Source organism: Littorina saxatilis, linkage group LG7 (assembly GCF_037325665.1).
Source record: "Littorina saxatilis isolate snail1 linkage group LG7, US_GU_Lsax_2.0, whole genome shotgun sequence".
NCBI classification, from domain to species: domain Eukaryota; kingdom Metazoa; phylum Mollusca; class Gastropoda; order Littorinimorpha; family Littorinidae; genus Littorina; species Littorina saxatilis.
The window spans coordinates 47085415-47108920 of record NC_090251.1 but is presented as its reverse complement, the minus strand read 5'-3'; the positions used below and the strand labels follow the sequence as shown (position 1 = coordinate 47108920).

At 41.9% G+C, this 23506-nt stretch overlaps 1 protein-coding gene across 1 annotated transcript in view; it reads right to left on the bottom strand.

The window, feature by feature from the left end:
* LOC138970365 (sodium-dependent glucose transporter 1C-like) overlaps positions 1-4081 on the bottom strand; it is a 5226-nt gene extending 1145 nt beyond the window's left edge. The window contains exons 1-2 of the mRNA XM_070342825.1: positions 3916-4081; positions 1-823 (exon numbers count right to left, since the gene is read on the bottom strand). The exon at positions 1-823 is cut by the window's left edge and continues 130 nt beyond it. Coding sequence (XP_070198926.1) covers positions 1-823; positions 3916-4036 — 944 coding nt within the window. The 5' untranslated portion in view covers positions 4037-4081. The remainder of the gene's footprint in view (positions 824-3915) is intronic.
* Positions 4082-23506: the final 19425 nt, after the last annotated feature.

The window sequence follows — 23506 nt, the reverse complement described above, 5'->3', positions numbered from 1 at the left end:
GCCGTGACACTGCTCAGCCACACCAACCAGTCTAGTTGCCATAGCGACGCCAGAAGAAACGCCACGAACGAGGGAACCATGAGAGAAAAGCAGCTGACCAGGATCTGAGCTGGACGAAAGATCCGCACGAGGAACATGCAGGCGAAGCGAGATCCGGCGAAGGCGAGCCAGAAAGCTGAGGTGACGAGCGCGCCCCGAGACTTGCTCCAGCCCAGCTGTAACACCACGAAGGTTGGCAGGTAGTAGGGGAAGGTCATCTCCACGCCAAGGAAGACGGCGTTGAAGACGCACACCCACAAGAGAGTTCCCAGGTAAGCCGCCCGAGGCAGGTTTGGTCGGCCATTGTGGTCATCGTTGCGGCTTCCACGGTGCTCTTTCTCGGCTAGCGTTTCATCACGTCCCGAACCTTCTACGTCATTTCTCGCTGCCAGCCGCGTTGTGATGATGTCGACGAGAAGAGGAATGGAGGCAAGAAAAGACAGGGCGGCGGTTATGCTGAAAGCAAAATGGATTCGAGTGTCTGGCACCGAGGGCTCTGAGGAAGTTTCGTTTGAGTAGAAATAACGATTCGTTCCCGCCTTCACCATACTTGGATCCAGAAATGAATCAATGGAAGCACTGAATCCCGCTAGTTGTATTCTGGGATCCAGAACTGAAAAATTGGAAGCGTTGAATGTCACTGTTTGGATTTTCGGGGCCAGGAAAGGTTCGACGATCAGCGGAGCCGCAACAGCACCAACAGCGTATGCGCAGCTCATGGCTTGCAACGCCGTTTCTAACGCCATCCCTGCTCCCCAGGTTTTCACCGCTTTTGCTGTGGATGCTACACAGTACAGTTGTAACACATTCAGGGTTTGTGAGTCTGTACATACGCATCAACCTCCAAAAACACATATAGACGACAGTGTTAAGCGCTAACTGTTTACATGTGAAATCAACTCAATAAAATCAAGATATAAAATAAACTGCCTTCATTGTTTTGCATATCTTCTTCGTCTGCGTTCCTGAGCTTTTTACTTTCAAGGTTAACTTATGGTGAGAGTTCTGCGTTCCACACCGTATTTTACCTTGTTCAATTGTGTTGGTATACATTTAGAGTGTGTCTTCACACGCGTACAAACTTAGACATTCTGTTCACTAACATTTTGAACTCTGCTTCGCCCGGGAGTTTCTCACTTCGACTCTATATATTCTGTAAGAATGAGACAGTGTAAAAGTATTTACCATCAACACACTCTGTTTGCTGACAAATACCTTTGATTTGAGTTATCTCCCTTCCTTAGGAAAGTTCTACGGATACTTGAGAAGCAGGTCTAACATTGACTCTTTATATTCTGTAAAGACTGATCAGGCATGCCTGCAAGAGAAGAGTTACCTCCCTTCCATGGGTGACACAGCATGACTTACCTCCCTTGCACTATATAGCCTGTATTCATAAATGGGGAGGGTAATTATCCGAGGAAGGAAACCATGTCTGGAGAAACTAAAACCCAGGTGTATGCAAAATATCTTGTGCTTATCTTTTGCCATCTCTGAGGTATGGCGACCACAGACAGACACACACACTTACATCCATTTTTACATTCAGTCAAGTTTTGACTAAATGTTTTAACGTAGAGGGGGGAATCGAGACGAGGGTCATGGTGTATGTATGTGTGTGTGTGTGTGTGTGTGTGTGTGTGTGTGTGTGTGTGTGTGTGTGTGTGTGTGTGTGTGTGTGTGTAGAGCGATTCAGAGAAAACTACTGGACCGATCTTCATGAAACTTGACATGAGAGATCCTGAGTATGGTATCTCCAAACTTTTTTTTTTTTCATTCTTTTGATAAATGTCTTTGATGACGTCATATCCGGCTTTTCGTGAAAGTTGAGGCGGCACTGTCACGCTCTCATTTTTCAACCAAATTGGTTGACATTTTGGTCAAGTAATCTTCGACGAAGCCCAAACTTTGGTATTGCATTTCAGCTTGGAGGCTTACAAATTAATTAATGAGTTTGCTCATTAAAATTGTCATTAAAATCGATTTTTTGCAAACAGATTTAAAATTGATTGCATCGTATTCTTCATCACATTCTGAATCTAAAAATATATACATATGTCATGTTTACTCTTAAAATGTGATCACAATTAACGAAAAAAGATTAATTAGTCTTACGATTAAAATTTAAGAAATCGATCCAAAAAGGATTTCATCTTATTCTTTATCATTTCCTGGTTCCAAAAACATATAGATATGATAGGTTGTATTCAAAACAAGCTCAGAAAGTTAACAAGAATACAGAAAAGCGCGCTTTCCTGCTTAGCACAATACGCTACCGCGCTATTCTGGCGTGTTAATTTCACTGCGTTTTGCACGTGGGAGGTGAGCGATTTCCTTCTCGCGGGGATTGACGAAGCTGTACTGTCTTGGTGAAAAAATACAGTTCGTTCAGTTTCATTCCGTGAGTTCGACAGCTTGACTAATGTAGTAATTTCGCCTTACGCGACTTGTTCTTTCTTCATTTCTTCCCCTCATAGGAGCAATAGAGAGCCTCTAATATCACTGGCATGATGTGCTTGCTACAGGTGAACAGTAGGCACTGGACTGGTCTTGCACAATATAAGCTGTATTCAATAAATGGGGGTCCATAATCTGAGAAAGGAAACAATGAATGAAGAAACTAAAATCCAGGTGCACAACTGCGGCACATAGAGAGTGTGCAGGCATACTCTCTTGTTCCTGCCTCTTGCCATCTCTGAGGTATGGCGACCACAGACACACACATTTACATCTTGTTTTATATACATAGTAGATAGATTACGAAGCGGCTGGGGGCAAAAAACATGGCGCCATTTCAAAAAGTTAGAATTTTGAGTACACAAAAAAGGCTTTTCTTTGCACAGTCTATTAAGAAGAAGAAAATAGAAAGAAAAGAAAAGAAAACAAGTCGCGTAAGGCGAAATAACAACATTTAGTCAAGCTGTCGAACTCACAGAATGAAACTGAACGCACTGCTTTTTTCACCAAGACCGCATACTCGTAGTTTCGTCAGTCCACCGCTCGTGGCAAAGGCAGTGAAATCGACAAGCCAGAATAGTGCGGTAGTGGTCGCGCTGAGCAGGATAACACGCTTTTCTGTATCTCTATTCTTTTTAGCTTACTGAGTTTGTTTTTAATCCACACATATCATATCTATATGTTTTTGGAATCGGGGACCGACAAGAAATAAGATGAAATTGTTTTTAAATCGATTTCGGAAAATTAATTTTAATCATAATTTTAATTTTTTTTTATTTTCAGAGCTTGTTTGTAATCCAACTATAACATATGTACATGTTTTTGGAATCAGAAAATGACGAAGAATCAGATGAAATTGTTTTTGGATCGTTTAATAAAAAATATAATTGTAATTACAAGTTTCCGATTTTTAATGACCAAACTCATTCATCAGTTTTTAAGCCACCAAGCTGAAATGCAATACCAAAGTCCGGCCTTCGTCGAAGATTGCTTTGCCAATATTTCAATCAATTTGATTGAAAAATGAAGGTGTGACAGTGCCGCCTCAACTTTTACAAAAAGCCGGATATGACGTCATAAAAAAATGAAAAATAAGTCCGGGGATATCATTCCCAGGAACTCTCATGTCAAATGTCATAAAGATCGGTCCAGTAGTTAAGTCTGAATCGCTCTACACACACACACACACACACACACACACACACACACACACACACACACACACACACACACACACACACACACACACACACACACACACACACACATACACCACGACCCTCGTCTCGATTCCCCCTCTATGTTAAAACATTTAGTCAAAACTTGACTAAATGTAAAAAAATAAAAAATAAATCCACCATTAGTGATCTTTAAAAGTCCAAGCCCTCGGTCGATTTTTAAAACCTCCAGCCAACTTACTTGCACCAAAAGATGTCCCAAAGACGGCATTAAAGAAGCAGACGACCACCATGAAAGCGAAGAGGGAGCAAAACGGAGTTACGGCTGACGTTACAGCCATCATCAGCATGCCACCAATCATAAGCAAGGAAGGATTGAATAGGCCATACAACTAGAAAGTATCAACATTGGACAATTAGAACTGAAACACAGTTGATGATGATGCAAACACTTAAACTGATGTATATTTGGTTTTCTCTTTTTTGTTCAAGACACGGAATTCTTACAAAGTCATAGATCTTAAAAGACCGTTAGCCTTAAAAAAGAAGCAACTTTACGTATTTAAACAAACACCAAGACCAAACAAAAGCTTGTATAGCAAGCTGTTTAAAATGAACAAAAGTTTGCAATAATAACTTGTTTAAATCTAAATACAGAAAAAATAGACAACTCAAAACCCAAAGCATAAAAAGTACCCAATATTGACGGACTGTGTGATGATATCTTCTGCTATGGTCTGTTGAGACAGTGATATCAAAATCGAGACCGGAGGTCGAGATTTTGATATCACTGTCGAAACAGACCAATAGCAGAAGATATCATCACACAGTCAGTCCATGTTAGATATATTGCTAATTCTCTGGACAATTTGTATTTACTGTAAAGAAATTACAAAAGTATTTGTCTTAGTTTTGGCTGTTCCATATCCCTCCCTCTGATTATTATTTCTTTTTGTTCACTCTTTTCTTGTACTTTTCAGTATTTTAAAATGTCTTTCCTTTCAAAAAGTCTTTTGTCACTTGCTCAACTAAATTCTGGGATAATTACATTTTCATATATATGTGTTTGTTTTTAAATTTAGGTGTTTTTGTTTTTGAAGTGGGGAAGCAATAAAGAGGTCGTCGATATCAAAACTGATATCGACGGAAATGTCGTCGATATCACTTTTGCACTGAGCTCAGTTTTGCCCAATTGACCAATGGAAATCCACGTAACATATGAAATAGCAATATGAAAGTATATGGTCCATCCTGTCAGCCTACTGAGGCAATGAATAGTACACACAGATATATTGTTTAGCCTTACCAGTCCGACCAGGAGCGAGCCAGCCATGTTACCAGCAGACAATGCCGTGAAGAGGGCGGAGGCCTGCTGCACGTTAGTGTTGGTGATTAGCTGAAGGTCCAAGAAGGCGGGGCCTATCATTGCTTCCGTCAATCCCTATTGGACAGAGCAAAGTTTGATTGACTGCACTGTGCTTCTCCATAATGCCTGTTAGTGGGTGTAAGTCCTTAGAGGCGGGGCCTATCATTGCTGCCGTCAATCCCTATTGGACAAAGCAAATTTTGATTGACTGCATTGTGCTTCTCCATAATGCCTGTGAGTGGGTGTAAGTCCTTAGAGGTGGGGTCTTTAGTTGGTGCCGTCAATCCCTATTGGGCAAAACAAAGTTTGATTGGCTGCACTGCTCTTCTCACTAATGCCGGTGAGTGGATGTATGTCCTCAGAGGCGGGGCCTATCGTTGCTGCCACGAATATTGGACAAAACAAAACTCGATTAATGCATTGCGCTGTTCACTGGTTTGGTGATTAGTTGCAGCCGGCTCAAGAAGACCGGCCTTTTTACTGCTGTGATCAATCACTTTGGGACAAAGAAAGGTTTGATTACCATGTTGTACTGTTAACAAATATGTTGACTGGCTTCAGGTCTAGAAAAGGGAACCCCATCATTGCCTGTTAGACAAAGTAAAGCCTGATTAATTGCATCTTCTACTTTACACTATTGCATGATGACTGGGTTGTAATTCCAAAAAATGCGGGGCACATCATTGCAATCCCTTTTGGTGTGTGTGTGTGTGTGTGTGTGTGTGTGTGTGTGTGTGTGTGTGTGTGTGTGTGTGTGTGTGTGTGCGTGTGTGTGTGTGTGTGTGAGTATGTGAGTGTGTGTGTGTGTGTGAGTGTGTGTGCGTGTGAGTATGTGTGAGTATGTGAGTGTGTGTGTGTGTGTGTGTGTGTGTGTGTTTGTGCAGGGCCGGACTAGGCTAAGAGGAGGGGGGGTTGCCAGTGGTGGTCCAGGGGGATGTTCCCCCTGGCAGGGTCAAGGGGCAGAGCCCCTTGTGGGGGCCAGGGGGCTTCGCCCCCTGAAGCTGATGGGTAGGTCATATTCTGAGATAGGAAAATGGTCGCTCCTTGCATGAAACGGCATAAAATAAACAATAAATAAAAAATGTTTTAAACAAGTGAGGTACATGTTTAGGTTAAGGGGGGGGGGGTTGCGCAACCCCCATAACCCCCCCAGTAGTCCGGCCCGGGTGTGTGTGTGTGTGTGTGTGTGTGTGTGTGTGTGTGTGTGTGTGTGTGTGTGTGTGTGTGTGTGTGTGTGTGTGTGTGTGTGTGTGTGTGTGTGTGTGTGTGTGTGTGTGTGTGGTTGTGTCTGTTGTCGTTTTTACACATGTATTCAAGTTAATGGATCTTTATACTTCGTGTAAAGTCTGAATATATCTTCTTCGGTGGCTGACATGAAGTATAGAATAGATCTGAGGTGGTGAACCTAATTGCTTCCAAGTGAAGGATCGTACCTTCAAAGGATTCCGATTACTTTTGCCCAGAACGAGAAACATACCTTACACGCGTAGCACAAGCAAATCCATAAGCTTCTCCAGACCTTACGCCGTCTTTCTACTTGCGCTTTCAAAGACCTCGTGATTCCTTCTTCCGTGGCCTTGATACAGTATTCCTTTGAACTTGACCCTTTGCTGATTTCGGTAGTGTCCTTGACCCCGTAATTCCATAGCGCTTGTCCCTCTGTACTTTCTTCGTCGTGTAACAGTGATCTCCAGGCTTCTTCCTTTGTAACTTGGGCCATTTTCGGACTTTAATGAAAAACATTTCAGCTACGAAATCAGATATTGAAAAAGTTCTATCGTAAAGCATTATTGTGTGAATAAATGAAATTTAAGTAAAATTCGAATGCTAGGAAGCGTTCTTGCAATTGCTGAAACTGTGCACAATCAATTATTTTTGTTTGTTTGTTTGTTTTAAGTTTGGTGAAACAAATATTGTTTGTTCCTAGAAGTGGACAGTCATTCCGGATTATAAAGAAATGTGTATCCTCACTGAACAAAATTGTTCTAAAAGTAGCCATTTGAAAATTAAAATTTGTAGCTGTAGTTTATAACTATCGCGCAAATTTGTTACCGATGCATACCGTACTGTGAATAAAGCAGGTGTTCGGTTCTGTAAGTCTATTTGTGACCCTCCACCACGGAATGAGTCGCATGTCACCTCGCGCGGTTCTGCACTAGGCTTAGTATAAGTCCGGGGGATGTCTGGTAACAGTGTGACGGTCACCTTAGTCACAGGCTAAAAACTCGAAAAGTTTGCGCTCTTTTCTAAACCGATTGTCACCACTGGATAGAGCATAAAAACCTCTTTAAGAAAATGTAAAATATATGAAAATCATGCAAAGGTGACATGCGACTCATTCCGTGGTGGAGGGTCACATTTGTATTATTTTGTTATTCTATCGTTCTTCTCATTTCTCTGAAGTGTCCGAAGACTACTGAAGCAAAAACACTCGCATGTGTGATGAATGTCAAGTAGAAATAAAACATTGACACAATAGGTAACCAACAACAACAAAACACAAGCAAACAAACAAACCAAAAAAACCATTTTTTTAAAACAAGCAAACACACGGACGAACACACTGAGAAACAGACTGTTCACTAGTAATAAAGAAAAGTACTCGCTGCGTTTTCCTGTCAAAAGACTTGGAAGCGTAAACATTCTTATGTTCATGAACTATGAATATCAAGTAGAAATAAAACTTAAAACCACATTAACAAAACAAACAAGCAAACAAATAAATTAACAAACAGGGCGGGGATGTAGCTCAGTCGGTAGCGCGCTGGATTTGTATCCAGTTGGCCGCTGTCAGCGTGAGTTTGTCCCCACGTTCGGCGAGAGATGTATTTCTCAGAGTCAACTTTGTGTGCAGACTCTCCTCGGTGTCCGAACACCCCCGTGTGTACACGCAAGCACAAGACCAAGTGCGCAAGAAAAAGATCCTGTATTATTACCCCCTCTGCTTCTTTCTCTCTGTAAAGGTGTAGGGCTAGTTATTTTTCGGTAACTTACACAACAACCAAAATCACTTACCCAACAACGGGCCTGAATCCTCGATAGCTCACATGTTGATGAGTTAGACTTTGAGGGAACTACTTTAGCGATTGAAAAGTTCCGAACGCTCCAATGTACGAAATATACATCTCTAGACCAAACAATACAAACATACTGCATTTAAACTGGCAACTACAGGCTTGAACACATTAATCTCCATATAAAATCTATGAGTTTGGTTGTTTTCTAAATCCAAATCTAACGCTCAGTGCAGAGAAACTCGCTTTAGATCTCTTATGAGTGCACGCAAACTCCCAAGGCAAGTAACTCGCGTACGACAAGAGTAGTTCCCCTTCCAAATTTTCTGAACTGAGTTGCTTGGACAAGAAACTGCAATCCGACGGTTAGTTTTCGACAATATTTCATTTTATAAACAGATCACACGCAACCAAATGCACAAATCGCATCAATTTAAAGAATATACAGCGGTTTCATACACTATTTTGCCCCAGAAAACGGAACTTCATACAGTTTTTAACGTTGGAACACGGGTGCAAAAGTTCGTCTGCTTGTCCCATTCGAAGAAAGAACATTTCCCAAGCGATACCAAAACATGACCAGAACACACACTATCTGCCTTTACCGGCACAGCAGAATAACAACATAACTGTGTACTTGATTTTAGTCCAAAACAGGGAAACTGACAAGAAGTGTTAACAGAATTGATTGATTTTCCCTGAACTATACAACCGCGCATTGTTCAATCGCCAGCGCAGGTAGACTGGTTGAGTGATTTGGATTCGATCAAACTTTCGCAAAAAAATTCCTCTTTTCTTTGAATAACTGAAGAAAGGAGGAATAAAGAGGTTACATACCTCGTCTCAGTGATTATTAAAAATAATGGTCTCAGTTCGCGGTCATGAAAAAGCTCGCTGAAGCTCGCATTTTTCATGATCCGCTAACTTCGACCATTATTTTTGATAATCACTGAGACTCGGCATGTAACCTCTACTTATATGTCAGAGTTCGGTGGGTTATAGAAACACAAAAATACCCAGCATGCTCCCCCGAAAGCGGCGTATGGCTGCCTAAATGGCGGGGTAAAAACGGTCATACACGTAAAAGCCGTGGGAGTTTCAGCCCATGAACGAACAAACAAACAAACAAACAATTAACAAACATATCCCACGAACAAACATACCAACAAACAAACACAGAAACACACAGAAACACACAGACACACATAGACACACACACACACACACACACACACACACACACACACACACACACACACACACAAAGATAGACAAACAAACAAGTAAACACACATTTTATTTGTGACAAAGACACGTACTCACATTGTTCCCAGTGCTTCCACACTCTACTTTTGACAACTAGCAGAAACACGCTGCGTATCATTTTATAAGGAATTCACTCCCACCCCCCGCGGGTTAGGGGGAGTCCCATATTGGTTGGGACGAGAAAGAATTTACCCGATGCTCCCCAGCATGTCGTAAGAGGCGACTAACGGATTCTGTTTCTCCTTTTACCCTTGTTAAGTGTTTCTTGTATAGAATATAGTCAATGTTTGTAAAGATTTTAGTCAAGCAGTATGTAAGAAATGTTAAGTCCTTTGTACTGGAAACTTGCATTCTCCCAGTAAGGTAATATATTGTAGGCTACTACGTTGCAAGCCCCTGGAGCAAATTTTTGATCAGTGCTTTTGTGAACAAGAAACAATTGACAAGTGGCTCTATCCCATCTCCCCCCTTCCCCCGTCGCGATATAACCTTCGTGGTTGAAAACGACGTTAAACACCAAATAAAAAATAAAAAATGAAAAAAGATTCACTCCCCAAGGCACATTGTCATTAGCATAATGAATCACTTAATCTTATTTATTGTCAGGCATGGGAATTGAAAATTGTAAAAAAGGCTGAAAATTTATAACTGAAGACGCGAAGCGTCAAGTCGACGGCGCGAAGCGCCTAGTCTTACTAGGGGGGTCCGGGGGCATGCCCCCCCGGACAAAAATGTCTCCAAAGAACCCAGATGGTGCAATCTGGTGTCATCTGAGCTCCAAGTTTGCCATTAAATTCTGTTTTTAGAATCAGAGTTTTTAGTACCAATTTTTGCTTTTTTGAAGAAAAAAATATATACATGTATTATATGGTTTAAATGTGTTAAAAAATTGATCTGTTTAGACAAACAGGAAAATGTAACTTGTAACACAATCGGTGCAATCTGGTTTACTTTCAAACATAAAAGTTCAAGTAACTGAGGCGGGCGGTAGCAGTGCGTGAACAAAGTACAGAAAGTTTTCGCGGGCTTTTGCGCAAAGGCAAAAATAACCGGTGCTTTTTTTGTGTGCCTTCCCCCTTTATTTTTTTGGCGGACACTTTTACTTTTACGGCGGAACAAAAAAAAATAAACCGCCGTTCGGCGGACAATTCCCATGCCTGAATTTATTTATTTGTGTCTACAGTATGATTCAGGGCTCCCCAAAGTGCGCGTCCTATACACACTATATAACCTGAAATCACGTACTAGAAATTCATAGAGGGGGTTCCGGGACGCACTAAACCTATAAGAGCGGATCCCGGGATGCACTAAATTTCCGCTATCGTGCATACCGTAGGTACTCATTTCAGACTGTATTCGTCAATCAAGCAAAGTGCAAGCACAATTGCAAAATTCACGCGGGAACGTTATGGAAAAGTAGGCCGAAGCCGGTACAGATGAAGCAGCGCCCGACAAAGGTTATGACATAAACAGCACTCCTGGCATGTTGCTAGCGCAAAAATATACCGGGCAACTTCAGCGGCGGACGAAGACAGTGCCACAGATCCCGCGAAGCAATGGACAAAATCACACCGCTACCGACCCAAAAGAATGTGGCGTTTTCAGGCAGAAAGGAAGAAGACTTTCAGTTGGTTTAAACTGTTTTATTCAACGTTTGTGCATTATTTACAAAAAACGCATATTGAGTAAACAACAACAAGCATAATGCTTATAGTGGTGTTTACAGTTTTCTAGAAAGTACATATAAATGGCTGCTATTGTACAGTTTCAGTTGACCAAAGTTCAAAGACAAAACAAAAGTACTAACGTATATATGTACCTATAAGCTTATCTAAGAAAAGGATCGAACCGATACCACGAAAAAAATCTTGTTAAGGTCTCGAAAAACTTTCAAATGTCAGCGCTGAGATCATCTATCGGCAAGAAATGTGCCGACCGAGCGCATAACTATACATCTGTCAAAAAGTAACGTGAAGGTAAGCTTCCATATTTTTTAATTAATTTCTGCTGTTTCTTTTTACATTTAGTCAAGTTTTGATTAAATGTTTTAACATAGAGGGGGATATCGAGACGAGGGTCGTCGGTGGTGTATGTGTGTGTGTGTGTGTGTAGAGTGATTCAGAGTAAACTACTGGACCGATCTTTAAGACATTTTACATTGGAGTTCCTGGGCATGATATCTTTAGAGGTTTTTTTCAATTTTTTCGATAAATGTCTTTGATGACGTCATATCCGACTTTTTGTAAAAGTTGGGGCGGCACTGTCACATCCTCATTTTTTAATTAAATTAATTGAAATTTTGGCCAAGCAATCTTTGACAAAGGCCGGACTTTGGTATTGCATTTCAGCTTGGAGACTTAAAAATTAATTGATGACCTTGGTCATTAAAAATCTGAAAATTGTAATTAAAATCATTTTTTTATAAAACGATCCCAAAACAATTTCATCTTACTTGTCATCATTTATTGATTCCAAAAACATAAACATGTTATATTCGGATTAAAAACAAGCTCTGAAAATTAAAAAATATAAAAATATGATTGAAATTAAATTTCCGAAATCAATTTAAAGCAATATCATCTTATTCCTTGTCCGTTCCTGATTCCAAAAACATATAGATATGATATGTTTGGATTAAAAACACGCTCAGAAAGTTAAAAAGAATAGAGATATAGAAAAGCGTGCTATCCTCCTCAGCGCAACCGCTACCGCGCTTTTCTGGATTGTCAATTTCACTGCCTTTGCCACGAGCGGTGGACAGACGATGCTACGAGTATACGGTCTTGCGGAAAAAAATGCAATGCGTTCAGTTTCATTCTGTGAGTTCGACTGAGCTTGACTAAATGATGTATTTTCGCCTTACGCGACTTGTTTTTCTTCTGGGTGCTGCCTTTCAAACTGGCACAGTGAGAATAGGTGATGGCGCGATGAGTCTTTGTCAGATTGTGTTCGGATCTTAAAGACCTTACAGCCTTAGAGATCAGTACCAAATCAAAATCAAGTCTCAAGCACTGCACCTTTTAACCTTTCTCAATATTTCTACTATCATTTGGCTAATCTATCTCAGTCATGGAAAGCCACACACACACAAACACACACACACACACACACACACACACACACACTCATACAGGCACACCGACGTACTCATGTTTCAAAGTGTGCATCATGTTTAGAATCTGACATGTTAAAACAGCAACATTGAAATTGAAAAAACAGGAAGTCAAGTTCAAAGAATGTGTGTGTGTGCGTGCGTGCGTGCGTGAGTGTGTGTGAGATTGATTCTCGAGATTGATTCGTCTTCCCACTAACAGAAACAACAGAAACTACATTTACGTTCACAGCCCTTGCCGTGAAATCAATCAATCAATCAATCAATCAATAGGAAGCTTATATAGCGCGTATTCCGTGGGTACAGTTCTAAGCGCTTGTCTATAGTTACTATAGCAGACTGATATGCCCCGTCTGTTACACACCACCACATACCAAAACCAAGGACAGTTGTGTACTCTACAGACTCTGTCAAAAGTGACTGCTTCCAATGCAGAGTCGGAATTTGGGGGGTGAATTTATTTTACAAATTGACACCAGCGGAAGTTAAAACTGTCCAGGAAAACAGCCCAGCTGTGGCTATTTGGTACGTGTCCATGTGTTGGAATGGTCTCATTTCATGTCAAAGCCTGGCCATGGCTGAATCGTTTGCACGGGAAAGAATGTGCCTTTGACTATTCAAAATAACCCCATATTTGAAAGAATCGATTTTCATCTCTCGCCTTCCGCAATGGCAAAATGGATCAGAATGAGAATGTCATTATTGCTACAACGGCTTCGGCGTTTTACAATTTTGATAAGCTTAAAAACATGATATCTAGATATTAATAACGCGCAATCCAACAGTGGGATGCGAAAACAATGTATACATGTAGTGACAATATCAACACAGTTTGTATTGTGTGAAAGCAACAATTCTGTTGAATAATTCAAATGAGATATAATAAACCTGTAGGGAGACAGATGTCTAACTGTTTAGACTGATAAAGACACGTCGTAAATTACGCACGTCGTTATTGTGACAAGTCACAAAAAATAAACGTTGACACGGTGTGGGAGAAGTCCCAGGGCGGGGACGTGGCTCGGTGGGTAGCGCGCTGGCATTATAAGTAAACCTCGCCAAAAAATTATTGCGACAAATTTCATTCAAACTTGTTATGCCAGTTGAAGCCAGCAATTGACTTTCTGGATCACCTTTCGGATTAAAGATTTCTTTTCCAGGGATCGCATGAGCGGTCAAACACGGGAATTTGTGCGACAATTTTGAGGGGTATCATGACAAAACGCGCTATATTTCACTCATGACTCGGTTGATTGCTTTGAAACTTTCAGGATATATTATTTTGCCTACATAATAGATGTGCTTCGAGTAAAGTTTTGGATTGTAACACTTTTCTGTTCATTCTATCATTTAGCTGTTTACCTGTGGTGATGCCCAACGCATTTGAGAACTTAAAGGTTTGTTTTTTAAAAAGTCATGAAGAACTCTGCCTAACACACCTACTGTTGAGCAGAAACTTTCTTCCTTAGCCCAGAGCTTGGAAAAAATACCGCCCCAGAGCTTTTCACGCATGGAACGTCTCCTACACAGTAACACGCACATGTTAATGCAGGCATGGGAATTGAAAATTGTAAAAAAGGCTGAACATATTTAACTGAAGACGCGAAGCGTCAAGTCGACGGCGCGAAGCGCCTAGTCTTACTAAGGGGGTCCGGGGGCATGCGCCCCCGGAAAAATTTTTCTCCAAAGAACCCAGATGGTGCAATCTGGTGTCATCTGAGCTCCAAGTTTGCCATTAAATTCTGTTTTTAGAATCAGAGTTTTTAGTACCAATTTTTGATTTTTTGAAGAAAAAAATATATACAAGTATTATATGGTTGAAATTTGTTAAAAAAATTGAACAGGAAAATGTAACTTGTAACACAATCTGTGCAATCTGGTTTACTTTCAAACATAAAAGTTACAAAGGCTCACCAATAAGAATTGCCTACTTAAGTTACTTTCCCATGATCTCTTACAAGGAGTTTAAAAAAAAAGTATACAAAAATATTTTTTAAAAAAGAAGAAGAAAATAAGGCTCAACGCATATATTTTTCTTCGATTTGTGGGTTAGCGGTTTGGGTACCAGCCCAGCTCCAACCCTTGCTTAAATTTGGTAAATATAGTTCGAAGAATACGATCAGCACAGTGACATTCGAATGGAGAAAAACTGAAACAGATGCGCAAAGTTCAGATCTAGAGCGGTGTTCTTCGCTTGACCACAGGCGGAAGGTATCGTCCACTGGACTACTACTATCACAGAAAGACTACTCTTTCTGTGATAGTAGTAGTCCAGTGGACGATACCTTCCGCCTGTGGTTGTTGACTTGAGCCAAAATCTGTTCTTCTTCTGCCGTATAAAATCGAAGGAAAATCAAACAATTCAGGAGCACTGTGCCATACTTGAGCAGAAAAAACCCACCTGGCAAACGTTGATTGTCCTTCAGAGAAGAGCACGTTTCAATGTGCTTCTTCCTGGGGAGATGGTCAGTTAGTGCTTGAAGTCCCCGACTGGCATACGAAACGTAGATGTTGCAGACGATGCACCATGCTGAACCACGGACATCAATTTTTCTAAATCGGGTGCCGACGTGCTCTTTGTCTCTATTCACTTCCACAACAGCCGACACCCACTCCCATTATTTTCCATTTGTTCGCGCATCCAGTGTCATCGAATTTTTGACCACGTTTTACAACACGCGCGATCGACATTTTCACTGGTACACTGCGTTCAATGCTGTCGCGTTCCCGCGAATACTATAGCGTGCCCGCAAATCAACAGCGAGCTGTAAACAGTTTCACTCAAAGTTCAAGTAACTGAGGCGGGCTGTAGCGTGAACAAAGTACGGACAGTTTTCGCGGGCTTTTGCGCAGAGGCAAAATAGCCGGTGCTTTTTACACCCCCGGTATAGGGGTGTGTATAGGTTTCGCTCGATGTGTTTGTTTGTTTGTTTGGGTGTGTGTTTGTGTTCGCATATAGATCTCAAGAATGAACGGACCGATCGTCACCAAACTTGGTGAACAGGTTCTATACATTCCTGAGACGGTCCTTACAAAAATTGAGACCAGTCAAACACACGGTTAGGGAGTTATTGGTGGATTAAGATTCTACAAGGACTTATAGAGGCACATATTAATGGTCAAAGGGAAATAACCTTCTCAGTTGGTGGCAGTGAGAATGGTTATTTCCCTTTGACCAACGGGGGTGTTTTTCCTACCTCGGAGGAATTTCTTGTTTTGTGTGCCTCCCCCCTTTATTTTTTCGGCGGACACTTTTGCTTTTCCGGCGGAACAAACAAAAATTTCGGCGGAAATGGCGGACAATTCCCATGCCTGTAATGAAATAGATCCACATGACCTGATAATGATTAATACCACAGCTAACCGCGATCCTGTGATGTCTATACCTTTCTTTTGTAATTCAAATGTAATTCCTTTATCTGTCCGTGTATCTACAATTGTCTCCATCGTCTGTGAATTTATTTATATGTGTCACACACACACACACACAGAGCTTCCGCTTAGCTAATAGATTGAAAGAACGTTAAAAAGCAAGAACCAACACACACACACTTATGCGCCAGTCACACATACATGATTTTTTATTTTCAACAGAAGTAACCCAAATGCACCTTTAAACTGTAACTTTATTCAATGAACTTTCCATCGCTTACTACACCGCACATGAATGCTGTATAAATGTCTAGAAATAATTTCGGATTAGATAAAAGGCACGGAACTGTGTTACATTTGATTTTTAAAAACAACTTTAGAATTATTCAAAAGAAAAATAAACACGTTCCTGTGTTCTGTGGCATTTCAATGTTGTATCTATTTCATCAACATGATTCCAATTTCATTACTAACAGTCTAAAAAAAATGTCAAAGAATTTTGAGAGATCGGAACAAATGAACACAAGGCAAAGACACAAACTATTATGAAACTAAAGACGGGTTTTTTTCCCTGTTGTTGCTGTTGGTGGTGGTGGTGGATGAGGTGGTGTTGTTGTTGTTGGTGGTGGTGTTATTGGTGGTGGTGGATGAGGTGGTGTTGTTGGTGGTGGTGGTGGTGTTATTGGTGGTGGTGGATGAGGTGGTGTTGTTGTTGGTGGTGGTGGTGTTATTGGTGTTGGTGGATGAGGTGGTGTTGTTGGTGGTGGTGGTGTTATTGATGGTGGTGGATGAGGTGGTGTTGTTGTTGTTGTTGTTGGTGGTGTTATTGATGGTGGTGGATGAGGTGGTGTTGTTGTTGGTGGTGGTGGTGTTATTGGTGGTGGTGGATGAGGTGGTGTTGTTGTTGATGGTGTTATTGGTGGTGGTGGATGAGGTGGTGTTGTTGTTGTTGGTGGTGGTGTTGGTGGTGGTGGTGGATGAGGTGGTGTTGTTGTTGTTGGTGGTGGTGTTATTGGTGGTGGTGGATGAGGTGGGGGTGGATGAGGTGGTGGTGTTGTTGTTAGAAATGTCTGTACATGATTTTGAGCATTGCAACATAAGCCTAATTTCCGTTTCTGTCAAGTAACTAAATGAAAAGAGTTTTCGGATTGAGCTTCTCATTTACATGTCTCTCGATTAAAAGTCTTCGGAATGCGCAAATGCTTCCGATTACAAGTCTTCGGAATGCGTTCAATTCTTCCGATTGGAAGGTTTGGGAATGCATTAGCACTTGGAAATAACCAAACACATACGCAGAAAAACAAAGAAGAAAACAAATTCAGTTTTCGCTGCGGTGTTCTACATCAGATGCCGGTCTTCCCAGATTGAGAAGAAGCTGCGCCGCCATTTCGTCCACACACCCTGCGGTGTTCTACATCAGATGCCGGTCTTCCCAGATTGAGAAGAAGCTGCGCCGCCACTTCGTCCAAACACCCTGCAGTGTCTTCCTCCTGCTGAATATGAAGAATAAATATAATTCAATCTTCATTATCATCATCAACGCCACCACATCTATCATCTTCATCGTCGTCGTCATCAATATCATCGTCGTCGTCATCATCATCTTTATCAGCATCATCATCGTCGTCACGCCAGTAATCAAATATAGTTTCAAAAGGCACTGATTTCCGCGGATATAGGGTATATTGGCACATGTTTTTCCGAATCATTATGTTCATTTCCAGGCATAGTTACCTCCCTTCCAGTGTTGGTCCCAGGCCTCGGTCTTGGCGATGACGCATACTTTTTTATTTGACGCATTGGCGTGACCCCTGGCATGTCGACTTTCCGATAGTTGGGACATATAGGTCTTCAGGACTGAGGAGCACGCACCGAAAGTGGGTGCCACCTAAACGAGAGAGAACAAACCGCGGGTTCTGATTCGTTGGAATCACAACACATCTCAGTTTCAACCAATCCAACACTGCGGGTGGCTCCCGTTTGGGTGGTCACTTTGTCAAGCACCTCAGCCCTGTCCATCAATTTCCCTACCAAACGGACAAAGCAAGGACGTTTGGACCTATCCCTTTTTGAATCTAGGTCCACCTGAAATGTCCTATATGCTGGAAACAACACTGTTGCATCATCGGTTTAAAGTTGCAGTGTTTAAAGCCCCCCTCCCCCCCCCCCCTCCAACGTTTGGACCTATACCTATTTTGAATCTAGGTCCACCTGACCTGTCCTATGAACCTCAACACTATTCCATCTTTGGTTTAAAGTTCTAGTGTTTATAGCCTCCCTCCCCTTCCCCTCCAACCAGATCAGCCAGTATGTATTTTCTTTGCAATGGGCGTAATAATCCTTTGGACTAATGGGTGCAGTGTCGTGGTGGTAAGACGTCGGCCTCTTGATTGGAAGGTCGTGAGTTCGAATCCCAGCCGCGGCTGCCTGGTGGGTTAAAAGTGGAGATTTTTCCGATCTCCCAGGTCAACTTATGTGCAGACCTGCAAGTGCCTTCGTGTGTACACGCAAGCACAAGACAGAGTGCGCACGGAAAAGATCCTGTAATCCATGTCAGAGTTCGGTGGGTTATAGAAACACGAAAATACCCAGCATGCTTCCCCCGAAATCGGCGTATGCTGCCTGTATGGCGGGGTAAAAACGGTCATACACGTAAAAACCCACTCATGCAAAAACATGAGTGAACGTGGGAGTTTCAGCCCATGAACGAAAAAAAGTAAATGTTAAGGGGTTTATTGTCCGTCAGGTCTTAATTGCCTATATTGGACATGAATTGGTTTATACGATTCGAGTTTTTACGCCCTCACGGCTTTTGATGTATGCGTGTTTAGGTGGTATCAGCCATCTGCACTTATGGTAGAATGACCAAGATCTTTAACGTGCGATTGTGGTGACACGGGGGTGGGAGATGGATACCGTCTCTGGGTCTGCACATAAAGTTGACCCGTGTCCGTCCCGGCCCGGATTCGAACCAGCGACCTTTCGATCACAAGTCCAGTGCTCTACCACCCCAAGCCCATGAACGAAGAAGAAGAAGAATCCTTTGGACTTACCTGTGAGGAAAGGGCCGGCTGGTGTTCCTCCGTCATACTGTGTGTTTCCACAGGGCTTGTGGCGCTGCTTCCAGTGCAGCTAGGAAACGATAATTATATGCAAAAAGATCACAAAATCCTCATTCATGGGGAAAGTACAAATTCATGGCTAGGTCAGACGTTAATGATTTTATACTATATATTTATGATGACATTATACGACAGCAATTGACCCCCCAAAATCGACTTCGCTAATATTTTGTTCGTACTATGTGATATTTTCAGAATGTGTTGAAACAAGTGGGAAGGAATTAAATACACGCGCGCGCGTCAGACTTAAAGACATACGACTGTGATTGACCCCCAAAAAACGACGTCGCTAATAATTTGCTAAAAAAAATTTTTTATTAGGGAAGTTGTTTTTGGGCGGACAATCGCTTTTGTACGTTTGTACGTTTTTGCACGATTGCTGGGGTTGTGACAGCTGATTAATTGGTGCCAGTCATGAAACCATTTGTATTGTAAAATTGTTTCTTCATACCAAAAGTCAGTCTGTCTGTCTAATGATTGCAATGTGTTGTGAGTGTGTGTGGGGGGAAGGGGGGGTGCGTGCGAGTAAATGTGTGCGCTACAAGCTCAACATGTAAGTTTCTAGCCACGTTCTTAACCCACACCTTTCACTTACCTGAAAGGTGGCTGAACAAAAAGGACGGTTTCCATGGGCTGAGAGAACGCGAACTGCCCGGCGCACAGGTAGCCAGCAGGTGAACCATGCAGAGGAAAGCCATCTGACTGGAACGCAGTATTGTCCTGAGGCTGACTGCTGTAGTGTGTCTGGTCCGCTACGTCTGGAATAAGTAAGACACGGGTTGAGTTAATTTGCAGAAATGATAACATATGACATGATTATGCTTCTTTTACTTTTTACCCGTTTTGCTGCAATTAAAATATCTTTTGTGGATCAAATTAAAGAATAGTGTCCCAAATTCAGGGAAGCTGCGACAAAGCACGAAAGTGTCAGTTTGTTGAACATTAGATATTATTGTGGTGAAAAGCAATAATTCTGACTTTGACATTCGATTTATTCCGTATTCTTTAGTTTCATGTTCAAGGGACACAACTGTTGACGGAGAGAGATAATTTGGATCTTGCCCAAATGTGACTCACCAACAGTAGCAGAAGTTTGCCCAAACCACTGCAGCGCTTGGAAAGAATCGCAAACCTGGAAGTTGGGAACGTGATATCTTGAAACCTGAGGTGGGTGTCCTCCTCGGATCTGACTCGGTGCATTTGTTCTGCGCGAACTTAGAATCCGGTTTCATTCTAGAATGGACCGGGTCCAGGTTGGAATTCTAACCCTGCGCAAGTACAGGGGTGCCATTCTAGAATGAAACCCTTGTTGCTGGTCCATTCTAGAATCGGCCGTGCGCAAGGTTGGAATTTGGGTCCAAGTTGGAATAGTCATTTCAGTTAGACTATCACACAACCAAAGCCACAAATGTGGATTTTCTGTTTGTTTTTGTTTTTTGTGTGTTTGGTTGGGGTTTTTTTCTCGGGTTTTTTACACTTTACTCAAAGACATATTGAATTGGGATTGTGATGTTCTGAAAGTGATTACGATTTTGAGAGACACTCAGCACTGATCGCTACGAACGGAAATTTCCGGACTGACAGTGTTTTGCCGATCTCGCTTGTAACTTTTAATCTTATTCATATACATGAAGTTGGTCTTCTGAATTGTGAAGATATAATGTCAACTTTTTTTTAAACCTGTGACAACAGCTCTATAACTCACTCTGTCCTTCTGTTGGTCTGTCTGTCGGTTAGTCGGTCTGACCGTCTGTCTGTCTGTCTGTCAAAAAAATTGTCAAAAACCCGGACATTTCCGAGAGGGAGACAGCGCTGACATTGCAAGCGGCCGCAACCGGCTCTCATCACAAAAACAACTGCCCTGCAAACAATACCGCCCTGGTAGTCCCCCTTGCTATGGTCTGCCTTTGTTTATTGCGTACTCAGGAGTGTCAACTTTCTTGACATGACATGACATCGCAAGATCGCCAAAGGATTTTTTTCAGGGGTAGACAAATCAGCCCCATTTTATCAAAGGGAAGGTGCAGGTGGAGATAATTCAAGGGAAGACAACTCTGTCTTACCTACAAACATTACGGCCCCCTTTATTCAAGGGTTTCATTCTAGAATGGCACCCCTGTACTTGCGCAGGGTTAGAATTCCAACCTGGACCCGGTCCATTCTAGAATGAAACCGGATTCTAAGTTCGCGCAGAACACATTCAAACGACTGAACGGGTATTCAGCTATTTGGGTTGGGCCGGTGGTTGGCGCAGGGCATTGGGCCAGAGACTGTTGAGTATACAGAGACGCTCCATGCGGTGCTGAAAAGTGAGACCGGATGCCCAGTGGCGCCACCACGCGGAAACATGGAAAAACCTACTTTCTCTTTTCACAGCAGTAGTGATATCGTGCTACACAAGCATGGCCGCGCGAACGCGAAAACGCAGTGGGGCATGGTGTTCGGTCATCAATTGCTCAAACCCGTCGCGATATAACCCTTCGTGGTTGAAAACGACGTTAAACACCAAATAAAGAAAGAATCAATTGCTCAAACGCACATGCCAAAGGCTTCAGGATGTTCAAATTTCCCAAGGAAGAGAGCAGGTGTTTCTTCAATTCAGTTTTATCTCGTTAAATGTTGGAAAATCAGTAACAGTTGTAGCGTCGAACTGCGTGTAGATCTATTCTACCGGAACAGTGAAAACACACACTGTATACACACTACAGCCTCAAACCAGTCCCGGCAGAGGGTAGACAGAGAGAGAGAGAGAGAGAGAGAGAGAGAGAGAGAGAGAGAGAGAGAGAGAGAGAGAGAGAGAGAGAGAGAGAGAGAGAGATTGGATTGGATTGGATTGTTTACTCATTTAGGCCGTAGCCCCTTATGACGGGGGTGAACATATATACAATGACATAATGACATTTGCACACACATCAAATGAAATAAATCATACACGAACTACTAAGACATTACATTTCAAATAAAATATACCGTAGGCTTAGGCTACATGAACTAAGACATAACAACACTACGTAGCCGAAATGCTTTGTACACATAAGCTGACAACTTTCGAACAATACCTTCATTCACAGATGCCATAAGCATAGAAAACTTGTGTAAACTTGGGTGTCTATAAAACTTAGCAGGAATAAACTGGCATCGCAAATCACGAAGTGCGGGGCAACAAAGCACAAAATAAAACTAATCTTCCTCACTTTCCCTGCACAATGGGCATAACAACATATCCGCATCGTATCTCTTATATCGATTAACGTGCACAAATAGTTCTGTTATTCCACCTCGGAATCTTGCCATAATAAGAGAGAGAGAGAGAGAGAGAGAGAGAGAGAGAGAGAGAGAGAGAGAGAGAGAGAGAGAGAGAGAGTGAGAGAGCTTTCTGAACAAGAAAGAAGCAACTGAAAAGAAATAAGAAAATCATCGATCGATCAAGATTCTTTAAAGTCAGCTTGGTCACAAGAATCTGGTTTAAGTTGCTGTATTTTACAGTTTTCCTTACATGATAACTTCTTAGCTCCGTGTTATTGACAACCCATTTCAGTTTCGATGTGCTGGGACGACACCAAATTGACTAAATGCCTTAGTTACCGATTTAACCGGGAACTATTTCGTTAAACGATTAATTCCTGAATATGTATTCAGTATGTATTTGTATTTGATTAAAACACACAAAAATAACGACGGTTAGTTCGTGAAAAGAGACTGACTTGAATCATGTTTGCATAACTTCAGCGATGCAGCGAATATTGCCTAAGAAAATTAATTTGATTTAATTTTAATCTATACCATTTTCTGCGGTGTTTTTATGGTCATTTAAAAAGGATGTTCACAAACAAACATATTTTTTCATCCAGTTACTGTTTGCAGCACTGTCAGCCGGACAGAACAGACAGTATGTTAATATAAACGTGATATAAACACAGCCGACAGCAGCCGCTATACGCGAACTTCCTTGTGCGGCAGGGAGTGGCTCTTTTCCCGCGCTGCGCTGGCCGGTCTCACTTTCGCACCGCAGCGCAAAGAAGGATGACGCGTCTCTGTATACTCTATAGTCTCTGATTGGGCTCCAGGGTTGTTGGTCATAGTTATCAAACTCTGCAGCGCTGAGGAGGTCGGTGGTCGCACGGTGGTGGCTTGAGGATATAGCAGAGGGGAGCTTGTGTGGAAGAATTGCTGAGCAGCCATTGGGGAAGCCAGTGCTTGAATTGTTGGACTTGTCTGAGACAGTGTCGGTGAGGCCAACGGAGAAGGACTTGCCTGAAAAGTTCAAAAAGTGTTACATTCGCATCTTGTTGTGTAATGTAAAAAGAACTTGCGGGGAAAATTAAAACAGTTTTAAACACATCGTGTTTTGAACGCCAAGATCAAAGAACTGTGATTGCCGGAAAAAGTCCCAACAATTTTAAACGTACGTCAAGTTGTGTAAAGTAAGACACTGCCTGGGAAAAGTCAATTTGTGCAAGCAACGTAAACATTAATCCGGAAAATTTTAAGTACATGAACTGAACATCGTTCATCTTATTGAGATTGAGAAGTGATAAATAAGCCTACTGTTATTTAAATCTGAAATCTACAATTTGAAT